Genomic DNA, 14,988 nt, shown 5'->3' with positions numbered 1-14,988 from the left:
TTAAGGAGATTCTTTCCTAGGTTGTTACTACTTTTGTTTATCATTTGTAGTTGTATCAATATTTCTTACATGTTTCTTTTACGATTGTAGTTACATTGCACACCTTTTATGTTTGTGCTAAAAAAATGTGCCCAAGCACATAACACACACACACTTCCAAGTAAAACAAATGGTTAGAATTTATTTTACTCTATTAAAACAAAAATAAGAAATGCTAATAAATATATAAGTAATTAAATTTATCTTTAAATGTAGTTAGGTATAATCATAAACAAAAGAGAACTACATGTCATGACACAATGATGCTATAAAGGGGACATTTGAAGGAAGAGTGATATTAATATCTAAAGACAAATAGGTATGAAAGAAAGGAACAATCTTTTATAATTGAAAATAATTTGAATTAATGTCATTGAATACCACAAATATTTTTGGTTATAAATAGATGTATATTTGATATTTGGAACATAAGAGGTAGTGGTCTCCAAGAGGTAATCTCAAGAGTGGTAGAGATATAGATAGTCAAAATAAATGAAGAATAGTCATGATATAAAAGTATGTGATGGCATTATAATTGGAATAATAAATAAGAGTAGAAAATAAAAAATATTATTTTACCTAGAAGAGTAGGGACTGATGAAGGATATGTCAACTCAAACAAGATTTTAATTAGGTGTAACAAATAGATTTTAAATGAATAATTTTTTTAAAAACTTACAGTGTTAGCATGTTAATGTTAACAATTACATTTATAGTTTAAATTTGACAATCATTTGCACATCAAAATTTTAATATTCATTATATAATAATAAATAAATTAACACAACATTAAAAAAAAAGAAAGAGAGAGAGAGATATTAGTTGCTAAAATTATTAAGTTTGAAGATCATGTTTTTAAAAATTAAAATTAAAACTAAAGTCAATCCAGAGAAATAAATCTATATACGAGCAAATAATGTTTTTTTTGGAGCTATAATAAATTAAATTTAAATTATTTTATAATTGATATCTATATTAGTTACAATATTATTCGATTAAACATAAGTAGTGAAGTTAAGTGCTCCTTGAGAAAGATTGAGATCAGGAGTAGCTCATGGTGTCAGCAAGATGATACGAGAATTGTGAGAGATAAAAATGAGACTACTATAAATCATTACCACATAAAATTTAATAACGAAACCATAGCAGAGAAACGGTATGAATACAGGAATAGAGTTGTGAATTGAAGGGAAAAATCAGTCGGCATTGTTAATATGTACACGTCTTTCTGGCGTTCTTGCAAAGCTGGGTCTCTGGGTGTAACTAGTTATGATTAAAGCCTCTTGATCCGACGTCGAAGGATTGTGAGGCTTGAATTTCACCATTTCCGCGAGCTCTTCCACGGCGTGTACCACGTGCTCAAGCCTCGCTATGATCTCCACCACCAACCACGCAAACGTAGCCAATGGAAGTGCTTCTCCAAATTCAACACCGTGTCTCAGCATTAACCTCTTCTCGTCACTACTTTCTCTATGCCATGATCTTCTTCTCGTCGCCCACGTTACCTCCTCTTCTCTATTTTCATTCTCAAGTACGATTTTTTGACTAGGCCTTCTTGTTGTTGAATGTAGTAAGAGCTTTGGTTGAGAATTCACGGAAACTTGAAGATCCTCCAGTGCATGTTGAACTTCTTTCAATATTGGCTCAAAGTCGTATATTCTCATTTGTTCAATGCAGCTTGACAGCTCTGTCAGTAATCTGGCTGCTTTGTGGGCGACGTTGGTGCATGGCTTCTTCAATAGTGAACGAAGGGAATGAGGGGTCTGAAATGTATGCAAAACAAAAATTCATTAGCTATAGTGCATGCATTGAAGATAATTTGTAAATTTAAGGTAATGATGCCAAATGAGGAAATGTATACGAATATAACTCGATTTCAGATCGAAGGCATCCGTGCAAGGCCACCATACAATAAGCCAGATAACGAAGCTTCACTCCAATTTTCACGTACTGCTTCCATGGATGCCGGCATCGAAATCGACCATGCCTTGGCTCCCACCGAGCAAATGCCTCCTGCAATTAACATGTACAATAACTGCTTTCAGACGATCCATTTAACATTCTTTAATGTCAAAAGTTGTCATGGCTACCACTTGATTAGTTTCTTCTAATAACAATATATTTTTTCAGTTTACCAAAGAATCGTCGGTAGCCTTTGAGTCCAGCACAGACTTGTATCTTCTGTATATGATACCTTCTGACTCATCTTCCACCTTCTCATCAGTACGGCATCCGCTGAAATATTCATCCACGCATCCTGGCATCAAATATATTATGCGCATTACATTAGTCGGATATTTTAACAAGTTAATCTACCGAACTGATAACAAGCCACACCAATCAAAGCGTACTAGTAGTTCATCTGTAACAGCCCATTGCGAAAAACACACATTTTACGCTGAAGAAAACGTTACGTTTCTATCACAACCAAAACAAAGATTTTTAACCTCAATTGTTTTCGTTCGGTTTTCTTACCTTGTAGAGATTTCCCCAAGCCTTGTAACTTCCTGACAGTGGAATTGTGAAGATCCTCGCCAGCCCAGGTGGGGAAGGTGAGCAGACTTACAACCAAACACACTCCACATCTGATGAGTATGGTGGCGAAGTGTTCGTATGCCATGCGTGATATATTCTCCACTCGATATCCAGAGACGGTTATCATGCTAAATGTGAGCAAGAATATGAGCACTCCCTAGTCAAATTTATTCTTGACGAAAGGGAAGAAATGCGCATACGTGGCAGCCGCTCCTGCAAACTGAATGTGGTGGAGTACTAATTGAGATTTGGTGAATGCAACAAGGTGATTCCAAGAGAGCACAAAACCTCACCCACAATGAAGAGGGAAGATCCGAGTCTCAACCAGTGAATGCCGAGTTGCATTCAGAAGTCAAGTTGCAGAATGAAAAAAATGGACAATCTGACTCTGAAGACAGTACACATGATGAAGAACAACCTGACAATGAAGTGCATAGTGATCCTGAATCCAAAAGATTAAACATGGAAACAAGGACAGAACCAAGGTTATCCAAATATCTAAAAAGACATCACCTTGCTGAACACATAATTGGTGACAAAGATGCAAGACCAATGACAAGGAATAGACTAAGACAAGAATCATGTCTGATCAGCAAAACTGAATCCAAGACAATTTATGGTGTGTTACAAGATGATGACTGGTATAAAGCTATGAAAGAAGAAATTGATCAAATAAGAAAAAACAAAACTTGGAGTTTGGTTCCCAGACCAACTAACAAGAATGTGATTGGCATCAAATGGGTATTCAGAAACGAACTAGATGAGAATGGTGAGATTACCAGAAACAAAGCTAGACTAGTATGCAAGGGTTATGCTCAAGAAGAAGGAATAGACTGTGGGGAAACATTTGCTCCTGTTGCTAGAATGGAAGGAGTAAGAACTTTACTTGCATATGCTGCCTACTTGCACTATCTTCTCTGACACGTGGCAAACGAGGAAGGCAAGAAATGCAGCCCCCATGGTTCCAATTCCTCTGTTGAGGCCTTTCTTCATGGTAGCCCCTGCTTAAGCAGCAACAACAGCCATTCTAAATGTTAGTCGATTAGGGTGAAAAAGATGGTTGCATTAGAAACTTAGAATACAAATCCAACTCTTCTGGGCTCTGATGTTTTTCCACTCTTTTTTTCTTATTAAGGTTTGGGATAATTCTATGAGAACATCTCCTATCCCCAGTTAATTCCATCATAACCATATCCACTATAGTCAAAAGAAAGTCATTGCTTCTAATTTCCAATTAATAGTTGACAATTGGTGAAAGATATGTAAAGAAGACATTGAATTAAAATAATAAATTGTGCATTATGCATTCTTTTTTATAGTGTTGCTCAAAATTTATAACTTGTCTAACATTCTCTAAATTATAATCAAGATATTATTCATTTTCTAATTATAAGTTCAAATCAAACAAATTAAATTAATGATTGACATTCAGTTATCTTTGTATAATTTTTTGACACCTTTTCAATTAAGATTAGATGCAAACCTTTTTAAATTAATCATAATAATAATAAGATTTTTGAAAAAAAAGAGATCTATTTTAATTGGTAGAGTTTGATCCTTAGTAAGGAGAGCACCACAAAAAAACTTAACTATCATACAATACCGCTATTAAATAAAACACCACCAAAACTTAACCTTCATATATTATTATTGTATACCACTATTGAATATGATAGATCTTAACAAAGGGCACAAGCACCAAAGTTCCTGCCTCTGGTGTTGTGGGTTTTGGGGTAAGAGTTGAGTCAAATTGTACATGCTACTTTTGAACATTTAGTGATGGTGACATATTCATAAATTGTAAAGTTTCTTAAAAGTAATGTATGTGTTCAAGTGTTTATCTAAAGAGTCGTAGACAAAGGATGTAGAACTATGTTGCATGGGTAGCTTGAAAAGAGATATTGAACATAAAAATTATGTGCATAATAAATTTTCTTTGATTAAGGAAATATTGCATATTGTTCCTCCTTTGAATGGTTTTCCAGTTCCTACAAATGTTCTATTAAAATAGGTCAAGTAATTTTGAATTTATAATAGATAATATTCTAAAATGAATGTGTGGCTCAAATTAGAAACTTCTTTGTTGTGTACTTTATACAATGTATAAAATTGATCTTATCTTTATTATTGTTAGTGTATCTTGAAAATGATTGTGAACCTTAGGCATGCTTGATATTTATTGTCCCACTAAATGAAGTGGTGACAATTATGTATGCCTCTATAAAAATATAGTTGATCTCATGAATGTACTACTGCCCTTCATATTTTGAAGATGTGTGGATGATTCTAATGATCCTATTTTATTAGTGGCATAATCTAGCTTTACACTTGCAACTGCATTTGCTTTGAAGTTGTTGGTGTTTAAATTGTCAGATTTAAATAATACTAGAATAAAAAAATAAGGGATATACCTAGGGATTAGCTACTCCCAATTTTCAAAAAAACCTATTTAGATTTGGACAACCTAATGAAGATATAGTGCTTCCTACACTTTAGGATCTTCTAACCAAGGCAGGTCTACCTAGGGATTTCAACATGTTTGTATATTTTCACACTACACATCCTTTTAAAGTAAATCTAGTCTCTTAATCTTCTTGGATTTGAAAAAAAAACTATTCAATTATAGCAGCTAACTATAGATTCAAAAGCTATTACAATAAGTGAATGATAGACATATAATTCTCTATTACAAACTTTAGATAATGATTTGATTTAAAATTGTTGGAAATGATTGAAATAATCATAAGAAAAGCTGTCGGAATAATATATGGAACTGGTAAATAATGTCCTCACTCATTGTTTTGTCATTGATGTCAAACTTGCTACTTGCAGGAATGACAATTTCTTTAGTGATCCAAATACTATCAATTAGTTGATTATCAAGGAGGAGGCAATCAATAAGATGTAGCTAGAACACCTAGAGAAAGGTTGAAGTTATGATGTTGTAATAAAGTACAAGGATCAGCTAAGCCATTGATGAAAAAGTATATTTGATGACATACTATAAGGATGGGCACACTAAAACAAGATATCAAAGAGTTAAGGTTTTAGCTTAGTCCTTTGTAAAGTTCAAACTAAGTTCATTAGAGAAGGGGCTAAGCAAGCTAGTAAGAGCCGAGAAAATTCCTAGTTAATGCCAAGTAAACTTCAGATGCTGAGTAAACTTCAAATGTCGAGTAAACTTAAGATGTCGAGTAAACTTCAAATGCCGAGCAAGTTCAGATGCCAAGTGACACAGAGTTTATCATGTGACGAGCAGAACCAAGTGCCGAGCAGAACCAAGTGCCAAGCAGGTATAGGTGTCGAGTAACACAGAGGTGCCAAGCACCAGTAACTCAATAATGTAGAGTTGCTACATTATTTTGGAAATCGAAGACTCGCCAGATCTAAGCCAACAAGGTTGTTACCTAAAAATTTGTAAATTAAAAGGAAGATAAGAATGATGAGTTGGTGGCACAAAACACCATGTAGAACATTTTTAAGGATATAATTGGCGAAGTTTCTAGAAGAGAACAAGATATGGGGTAGATACATTGTATCCTACCTAATCCATTTTGAAACCCTAAAATTGGAGAGGGAGAATTGAGCGGCAAAGGCAAATTAGATTTCTATTTAAGAAGACATAAGTTAATGAAAAAACTAGAGAGAGAAGTGGTCAAGCATAAAAGCATGAAGTACTAAAGAAGGTGCTAAGGAGAAGAAATCATAGGAACTTCGTTTGGATAGACGACCACAAGGATGATTGCATTGGTAGAATGAGTAAGTAGACTCAAGGAGACAAAGCTTGAGAGGAAGACAAGCAGACAGAGCTGAAGTGATTGAAGCCAAGCATAAGGATTGAACTGAAAGTGTGATTTGAAATCTGCAAAGTATGTTGTAAGTTATATCAGATCAAAAGAACATTATCGTTACTTTCTAGCAATTGTAACAGTAAGTTTAAATCCTATGGACTTAGTTTGGTTTAATAGCCATAAGATAAATCCTTTAACGGGGTGACATTCCAAGTGAATGTTCTAAAGACCTTTAACCAGGCCCATTCCTAACAGTTTGGTGAAATCCTCTAACAAGGTCACATTTAATAGTGTGTTGTAAGCCTTTAACAGGGCAGGCTTTTAATAGGGCATCACTTCAAAAGAGTGAGAATCAAGTAGCATATTACTGGTGGTTTTTCCCAAATTGGGTTTCCACGTAAATCATTGTGTCATGTGTTGATCTTGGATGTTTTATCTTTGCATGTTGATTTACTGTAACTTGCTTATATGATTGATAAAAGTGTGTGGATTCATTAAAAATAGTAAAAAGGGATTAATAGGGCATTTGGACCTTGAATAATTGATTCACCTCCGCCCCCCTCCCCCGCTCTCAGTTATTCTAAAGAATTCTAACAATTGGTATCAGAGCCTGACTGCTGATTCAGTTTAAAGGGACTACAAGCAAAAAAGATCAAAATGGCAAAAAGAGAAGTTCCCAAGCTCAACAAAGACAACTTTGTTGCATGGCAAAGTTTGATGAAGCTACATCTTGGATCCATAGGAGATTATGCCCAAAATTCGATTTTCACTGTGTATGTAGATCCAACAGGTGCTCCTCTTGCAGAAGACATGAAAAACAAGCAAGAACACAATCAGACAATGCTAAAAATTGCCTCTGCACTCAGCTATGCTGAATTCGATGATATCAAAGGATGTGACACTGCATTCAAAATGTGGAAAGCCCTATCAGACATCTATGGAGGAGATTAAAATGTACAAAGAGCAAAAAGAGAAAGTCTCAGAGGAAAGTTTGATGACATGAAAATGGAAGAAAATGAGAATGCTGCTCAATATGGTGCAAGAATAAAGGAAGTGGTAAGTGCAATAAGATGCTTGAGTGGTCAACTGGATGAAGATACTATTAATAGTAAGTTCTTAAGAACCTTGCTCCCTATCTATGCTATTAGAGTATCAGCAATACAAGAGCTAAGATGTATACTAGGAAACAATCTAAGTTTTGAAGGTATAATTGGTAGACTCACTGCATTTGAGTTATCTAACTTTGACAACTACAGACCTGAAAATGTTGAAACTGCTTTTAAGGCCAGGTTATCACCAAAAGATGTTGAACAGGTGAAATCAAAGAAAGGAAGAAAAATGAAGTATGTATCCAATGACAGCAGCACTGATGAGGAAGATGTGGAACAACTGGAAGCATTTCTCGCTAGAAGATTTCACAGGGGCAAAGGAAAATTCAAAAGTAAGATGCCTATCATTTGTTTCAATTGCAATGAAGTAGGTCATATTGCTACAAGGTGTCCACAGAAAAAGGATTTCAAGGAAGGCAACAAATACAAGAACAGAAGAGATGATGACAAGAGAGATTACAAAGAAAAAGGTAAGAAGTGTTATATTGTTTAAGAAAATTCTGATGACAATGATGATGGAGTTGTTTATGTAGCCATGAAGGACCAATTTGATGAAGAAGAGACCACAACACTGGTAACATGTATAAACAAGAATGACAGATGGATCATAGATAGTGGATGCTCACATCACATGACTGGAGACAAAAGTAAGTTTGTTAACTTCACTTAGTATGATGGAAATAATGTTAGATTTGGTAATGATGCTCCATGTCAAATCAAAGGAAAAGGTTCCATTAAGCTCACAGAACAAATTTCATGTGACAATGCATACTATGTTGAAGGATTAAACTACAATTTACTGAGTTTCTCATAGTTAGGCAATATAGGTTGCAAAGTGGTATTTGGAAACAAAACTGCAAAAATCTATGATATTGATGGTAAACTAATAGGAAAAGGAGATCAAACAAAAAGTAATTTGTTTTACCTTGATATGGATGATGTTTCTTGCCTACTTGCAAAATTTGATGATGAATGATTATGGCATAGAAGATTATGTCATGTCAACTTTGACAATCTAGTCAACATCAGTAAAATGAAGAAAGTCAGAGGTTTACCAAAATTGAAGAAGCCTGATAACATCATGTGCAAACAATGTCAGCTAGGAAAGATGACAAAGTCAAGTCTCAAAAGCAAAAAACTATACATCTAAAGAGATACTTGAGTTAGTTCACACTGACTTATGTGGTCCAATGGAAATATAAAGCTATAGAGGAGATAAATACATAATGCTATTTGTTGATGACTATTCCAGGATGATGAATGTTATGTTCTTAAAACAAAAATCTGATGCTTTTCAAATGTTTAAATGGTATGTGGCTAGATTTGAAAAGGAAGTTGGAAAAAGCTTGAAATGCCTAAGATCAGATAGAGGTGGTGAATTTACATCAAATGAATTCGAGATATTCTGTAATGATAAAGAAATCAAAAGACAAACGTCAGCCCCTAGAACTCCCCCACAAAATAGAATTGCTGAAAGAAGAAATAGATTTGTGATTGACTGTGCCTGAACATTAATGATGGAAAAGACTGTTGCTCTAAAATACTGGAGAGAAGTGGTAAGTGTAGCTGTTCATACACTGAACTGAGTACAAGTCAAAAAAGGTACAAATACAACACCTTTTGAATTATGGTATAGTTACTCACCCAATGTAAAACATTTCAAAGTGTTTGGTTGTAAATGTTTTATCCTTAAAGATGTTAGAAATGGAAAATTTGATGCAAAAAGTGATGAAGGCATATTCTTTGGTTACTCCACTAGAAGTAAGGCATATAAGTGCTTGAATACTAATACTAACAAAATTGTAGAAAGTGCAAATGTAAATTTTGATGAGCACACAAAAGTTCAAGCTAAAGAACCAAAGAAAATGGAAGAGTACAGAACCTTTGTGTATTCTTATGAGGGAATGACTCATGATAAGGATGATGTCAATCAAATTGAAACTCAACAACAAATTTCAGTATCAGTCGAGTCTCAACTAGTGAATGCCGAGTTGCATTCAGAAGCCGAGTTGTAGAATGAAAAAAATGGACAATCTGACTCTGAAGACAGTACACATGATGAAGAACAACCTGACAATGAAGTACATAGTGATCCCGAATCCGAAAGATTAAACATGGAAACAAGGATAGAACCAAGGTTATCCAAATATGTAAAAAGACATCACCCTGCTGAATAGATAATTGGTGACAAAGATGCAAGACCAATGACAAGGAATAGACTAAGACAAGAATCATGTCTGATCAGCAAAACTGAACCCAAGACAGTTTATGGTGCGTTACAAGATGATGACTGGTATAAAGCTATGAAAGAAGAAATTGATCAAATAAGAAAAAACAAAACTTGGAGTTTGGTTCCCAGACCAACTAACAAGAATGTGATTGGCATCAAATGGGTATTCAGAAATGAACTAGATGAGAATGGTGAAATTACCAGAAACAAAGCTAGACTAGTATGCAAGGGTTATGCTCAAGAAGAAGGAATAAACTATGGGGAAACATTTTCTCCTGTTGCTAGAATGGAAGGAGTAAGAACTTTACTTGCATATGCTGCCTACAAAGATTTTAAAGTCTATCAGATGGATGTAAAATCTACTTTCTTAAATTGTATACTAGAAGAAGAAGTCTACATTGAACAACCAGAAGGATTTGTTGATGAAAATAATAGGGATATGGTGTGTAAGCTACATAAAGCACTCTATGGTTTGAAACAAGCTCCCAAAGCATGGTACAAGAGACTTCACAAGTATCTAGTGCAAATTGCATTTGAAAGAACTGATGATAACAACAACATATACATCAAAGCAGAAGAAGGTAAAGACATTATTGTATCTGAAATTTTTGTGGATGACATAATATTTGGTGGAAAGGAAGTACTTTGCAAAGGCTTTGCTAACAAAATGAAACATGAACTTGAGATGTCTATGTTTGGAGAAATCAAATGTTTTGTTGGGATGCAAGTACATCAACTCAAACATGGAATATTTGTTACACAATCAAAGTACATCAAAGAAATTCTTAAAACGTTTGGATTGGAGGAATCCAAACCAGTAAACACACCAATGGCAACAAGAAATAAGCTGTCCAAAATGATGAGTCAACTGAAGTCAATCAAACAATGTACAGATCCATGATTGAAAAACTACAATATGTTGTACATAGTAGACCAGACATAACATTAGCAGTTGGAATAGTGGCTAGGTTCTCTGCTAATCCCAAAGAAAATCATCTCATAGCAGTAAAAAGAATAATGAGATATTTTAAAGGAACTGATGATTTCGGTCTATACTACAAAAAGAATGGAAAATTTGAGCTCAATGCATATATAGATGCAAACTGGGGAGGAAACATTGATGATAGAAAGGCAAAAGGCTAGTCACCTAGACTAGCAAGAAACAAACATGTACATCCCAGTCCACTGTAGAGTCAGAATATGTGGCAGCCACAGTCAATTATACAAACATTGTGTGGCTCACACATCTATTGGAAGGAATGAAAGAAGAGGTAACAAAACCTGTGATATTGTATTGTGATAATACAAGTGCTATAAATATATCCAAAAATCCAGTGATGCATGCAAAAACCAAGCATATTGCAATCAAGTATCATTATGTCAGAGAATTGGTAGAAGACAAACAAGTAAAGTTGGAATACATTCACACAAAAGAACAAACTGTAGGTATCTTCACCAAACCATTGCCCAAGGATGCCTATGAATATCTTAGAGGCAAGTTGGGGGTAATACCCCTAACTCAAGCAATTTAAAGCAACAGGGAAGCTGTCCTGCATCAACAGGAATAAATCATTGAAATATTAACAGGTTGATGCAAAGGATGACAGCAGGAGCAGAAACTCCAAATCAGTCACAAGTATGGTGACAGAGGGAGAAAATCAACAAGAAGCCAAAGCTTATATTTTGCATGATAAAGATGCTACATCTTTGGAATTTATGTCAAAGAGGGAGAAGTATGTGGAAATCTAATCAATACAAATAAAGAGGGAGATATATGAGATCAATAGTGATATATGAGATCAGTAGTAAAAATACAACAAGACAATGTTTACAATCTTGGTGGTAACTAAGTTGATTAATTGATCAATTTGGCTTGCCATCAATGCCAAAGAGGGAGATTGTTGGAAATGATTGAAATAATCATAAGGAAAGATGCTGGAATAATATATGGAACTGGTAAAGAATGTCCTCAATCATTGTTTTGTCATTGATGTCAAACTTTCTACTTGCAGGAATGACAATTGCTTTAGTGATCCAAATACTATCAATTAGTTGATTGTCAAGGAGGAGGCAATCAATAAGATGTAACTAGAACACCTAGAGAAAGGTTGAAGTTATGATGTTGTAATGAAGTACAAGGATCAACTAAGCCATTGATGAAAAAGTATATTTGAAGACATACTATAAGGATGGGCACACTAAAACAAGATATCAAAGAGTTAAGGTTTTAGCTAAGTCTTTTATAAAGTTCAAACTAAGTTCATTAGAGAAGGGGCTAAGCAAACTAGTAAGAGCCAAGAAAACTCCTAGTTAATGCCGAGTAAACTTCAGATTTCGAGTAAACTTCAGATGCCGAGTAAACTTCAGATGCCAAGTAAACTTCAAATGCCGAGCAAGTTCAGATGCCGAGTGACACAGAGTTTATCAAGTGATGAGCAGAACCAAGTGCCGAGTAGAACCAAGTGTCGAGTAGGTATAAGTGCTAAGTAACACAGAGGTACCGAGCACCAGTAACTCAATAATGTTGAGTTGCTGCATTATTTTGGAAATCGAAGACTCGCTAGATCTAAGCTGACAAGGTTGTTATCTAGAAATTTGTAAATTAAAAGGAAGATAAGAATGATGAGCTGGTGGCACAGAACACCATGTAGAACATTTTTAAGGATATAATTGGTGAAGTTTCTAGAAGAGAACAAGATATGGGGTAGATAAATTGTATCCTACCTAATCCATTTTGAAACCCTAAAATTGGAGAGGGAGAATTGAGCGGCAAAGGAAAATCTAATTTCTATTTAAGAAGACATAAGTTAACAAAAAAAGTAGAGAGAGAAGTGGTCAAGCATAAAAGCATGAAGTACTAAAGAAGGTGCTAAGGAGAAGAAATCACAAGAACTTCGTTTGGATAGATGACCACAAGGATGATTGCATTGGTAGAATGAGTAAGTAGACTCAAGGAGACGAAGCCTGAGAGGAAGACAAGCAAACAAAGCTGAAGTGATTGAAGCTAAGCATAAGGATTGAACTGAAAGTGTGATCTGAAATCTAAAAAGTATGTTGTAAGTTATATCAAATCAAAAGATTATTATCGTTACTTTCTAGCAATTGTAACAGTAAGTTTAAATCCTATGGACTTAGGTTGGTTTAATAGCCATAAGATAAATCCTTAACAGGGTGACATTCTAAATGAATGTTCTAAAGACCTTTAACAAGGCCCATTCCTAACAGTTTGGTGAAATCCTCTAACAAGGTCACATTTAATAGTGTGTTGTAAGCCTTTAACAAGGCAGGCTTTTAATAGGGCTTCACTTCAGAAGAGTGAGAATCAAGTAGCATGATAACCCAAAATCAATCTATCAATCAAATCCATATTCCTCTATTAAATTAAATAAATCCTCAAACCTATTTAATTTAATCCCACATCCCATAGTTTATTAAATAAATTATCCAAACCGCTAAAAATATCCCTAAACCCAACCTTTACCCCTAAGACAACTCATCCACCCATACTAACCTTACTTGGCCACCTAACTAACCCATCCCATCAAAGCTAAGCCACTTGCCCCCTAATCCCCTTTCTAAACTAAGTTTAATCGCCCTCCTAAACATGTGCACAACTTTAAGCAAGGGTTGAAACTTGCTAACCCAAGCTAAAGTCAAAAAGTCTCCCTTATCCTCTTCCATCCCTATCCGAGAGCATTTATGGCTCTTACATACCATTAATACCTCTTACATGCCATTAAATACCTCTTACATCCCTCTTACACACTCATCCTCCCTCATTACTCCCTTTGACCAACCATTACCCCATCCCCTCACACTGATCCTCCTTGTGACAAGTGTCACTTCCCTATTGGCTCTAAACAAGCACAATCCATGTGCTTCCCTTTGAAACCATCATAGCCCTTCCTCACCATTCTTCCATCCTTGCATCTTGACCCTCCATTTCACTACCCCTTAGCCTATAAATAAAGCACTTCCCTCTCACAATCTATCAATCCACTTTTATGAAAACTTATAATGCTCCACTGACTACTACATCATAGCCATTTTACACCATCATAATGCTGAAATACATCCACACCTCCATTGTTGAAACTCTCACCCATCTACACACTTGGTAAAAACCTCCACCCATTGGAAGCTTGAGTACATCATCATCATACATCCCTTATCCATCAGGGACATATCTAAGTCATAATAAGTTACACCCAAGGAGCTTACCATTCTTGGTTTGCCTTCCTTTTGGTGGTAACCTCGTCTTATTATAAGTTTTTACTTATTTACTTTTGTGAATGATTTTACTAGTTAGTATTCAATATTACACTACTAGATTAGGTGATACATTTGGGCACACCTAGTGGGAGTCCGCATTCGGGTCACTATAATCACACTTTTTCTTATTCATGTTTGAACAAACCAAACTAACATTTTGTGTCTTTTATGCATGTAAGTGTTCTTCTAACATTTTTTGAAGGCACCAAAGTCCCTTGCCAAGAATTATGCTCCCAGCCATAAAATCAAATTCTAGTTTCACCAACATTTTAGCACCCCTGGTTCGCAATCGCGCAACCACAAAATTGCAAACCCATGGTTGTGAGATCATGATCCTCAATCCATAGGAACACAACTTGGTGAAGGATAAATCACCCTTTGCCCCAAACCCCACCACTACGTTCCATTAAAAGCATCCGGGTTGTCATTCCCCTGACCCTATTCCCATGGGAATGCCAATTTTTACTAGCAGGATCGCTATAAAAACCTACAGGAATGTTTCACCTATTTAGTCAATCATTATACCCCACTTTCTTTCCTCCACTATCGAACCCACGGATAAATTTGTCAGTAGGAGAGTGTCCCCATAAACCCATGTGATCATCATTTTGCAAGATTGCCCTGTTACTTTCTTCTGACCACCCATTTTTTCGTAGTTTCACCAAATTTTTTCACTCCAATCCCGCTACCTTTGAGCTTCGATCTTGCATTGTGGGATCATAGTTTAAACCCATGAGTATTCTGGATTGACCAACCTGTGGCAAACCTATAATATTTTTTTGTTGCAAGTATTTGTGGGAGCAAAATACTAATAGGTTTTTGCAAGTTTCTTATAACGATTGCTTGAAAACCCATGTTTAAAAGCTTAAAAATGAACCATTCTTGCTTTTTCATGGAATGCATGTCTAAATATTATAATGTTTTTCATTGGAATGTTTGGATAGTTTAATTAAGAAATCCCACTCTTGAATGGCAAGTATTAAAAACTAAACCAGTGTGATGGACACTTCAC

General features: G+C 35.3%; 1 protein-coding gene across 1 annotated transcript; it reads right to left on the bottom strand.

The window, feature by feature from the left end:
* Positions 1-1,235: 1,235 nt before the first annotated feature.
* LOC149563411 (aluminum-activated malate transporter 14-like) lies at positions 1,236-2,701 on the bottom strand. The gene is made up of 4 exons (XM_089828169.1): positions 2,515-2,701; positions 2,175-2,296; positions 1,882-2,052; positions 1,236-1,802 (listed from the first exon to the last, which is right to left on the bottom strand). Exons 1-4 carry the CDS (start codon positions 2,699-2,701, stop codon positions 1,236-1,238), a joined length of 1,047 nt encoding a protein of 348 aa, XP_089684295.1.
* Between the last annotated feature and the right edge of the window lie 12,287 nt (positions 2,702-14,988).

This window comes from Cupressus sempervirens, chromosome 4, assembly GCF_028749045.1.
Source record: "Cupressus sempervirens isolate cs-2001-9-10 chromosome 4, ASM2874904v1, whole genome shotgun sequence".
Classification (NCBI taxonomy): Eukaryota; Viridiplantae; Streptophyta; class Pinopsida; order Cupressales; family Cupressaceae; genus Cupressus; species Cupressus sempervirens.
Note: the sequence above shows the minus strand (reverse complement) of the source record. Positions and strands in the feature narration are given on the sequence as shown.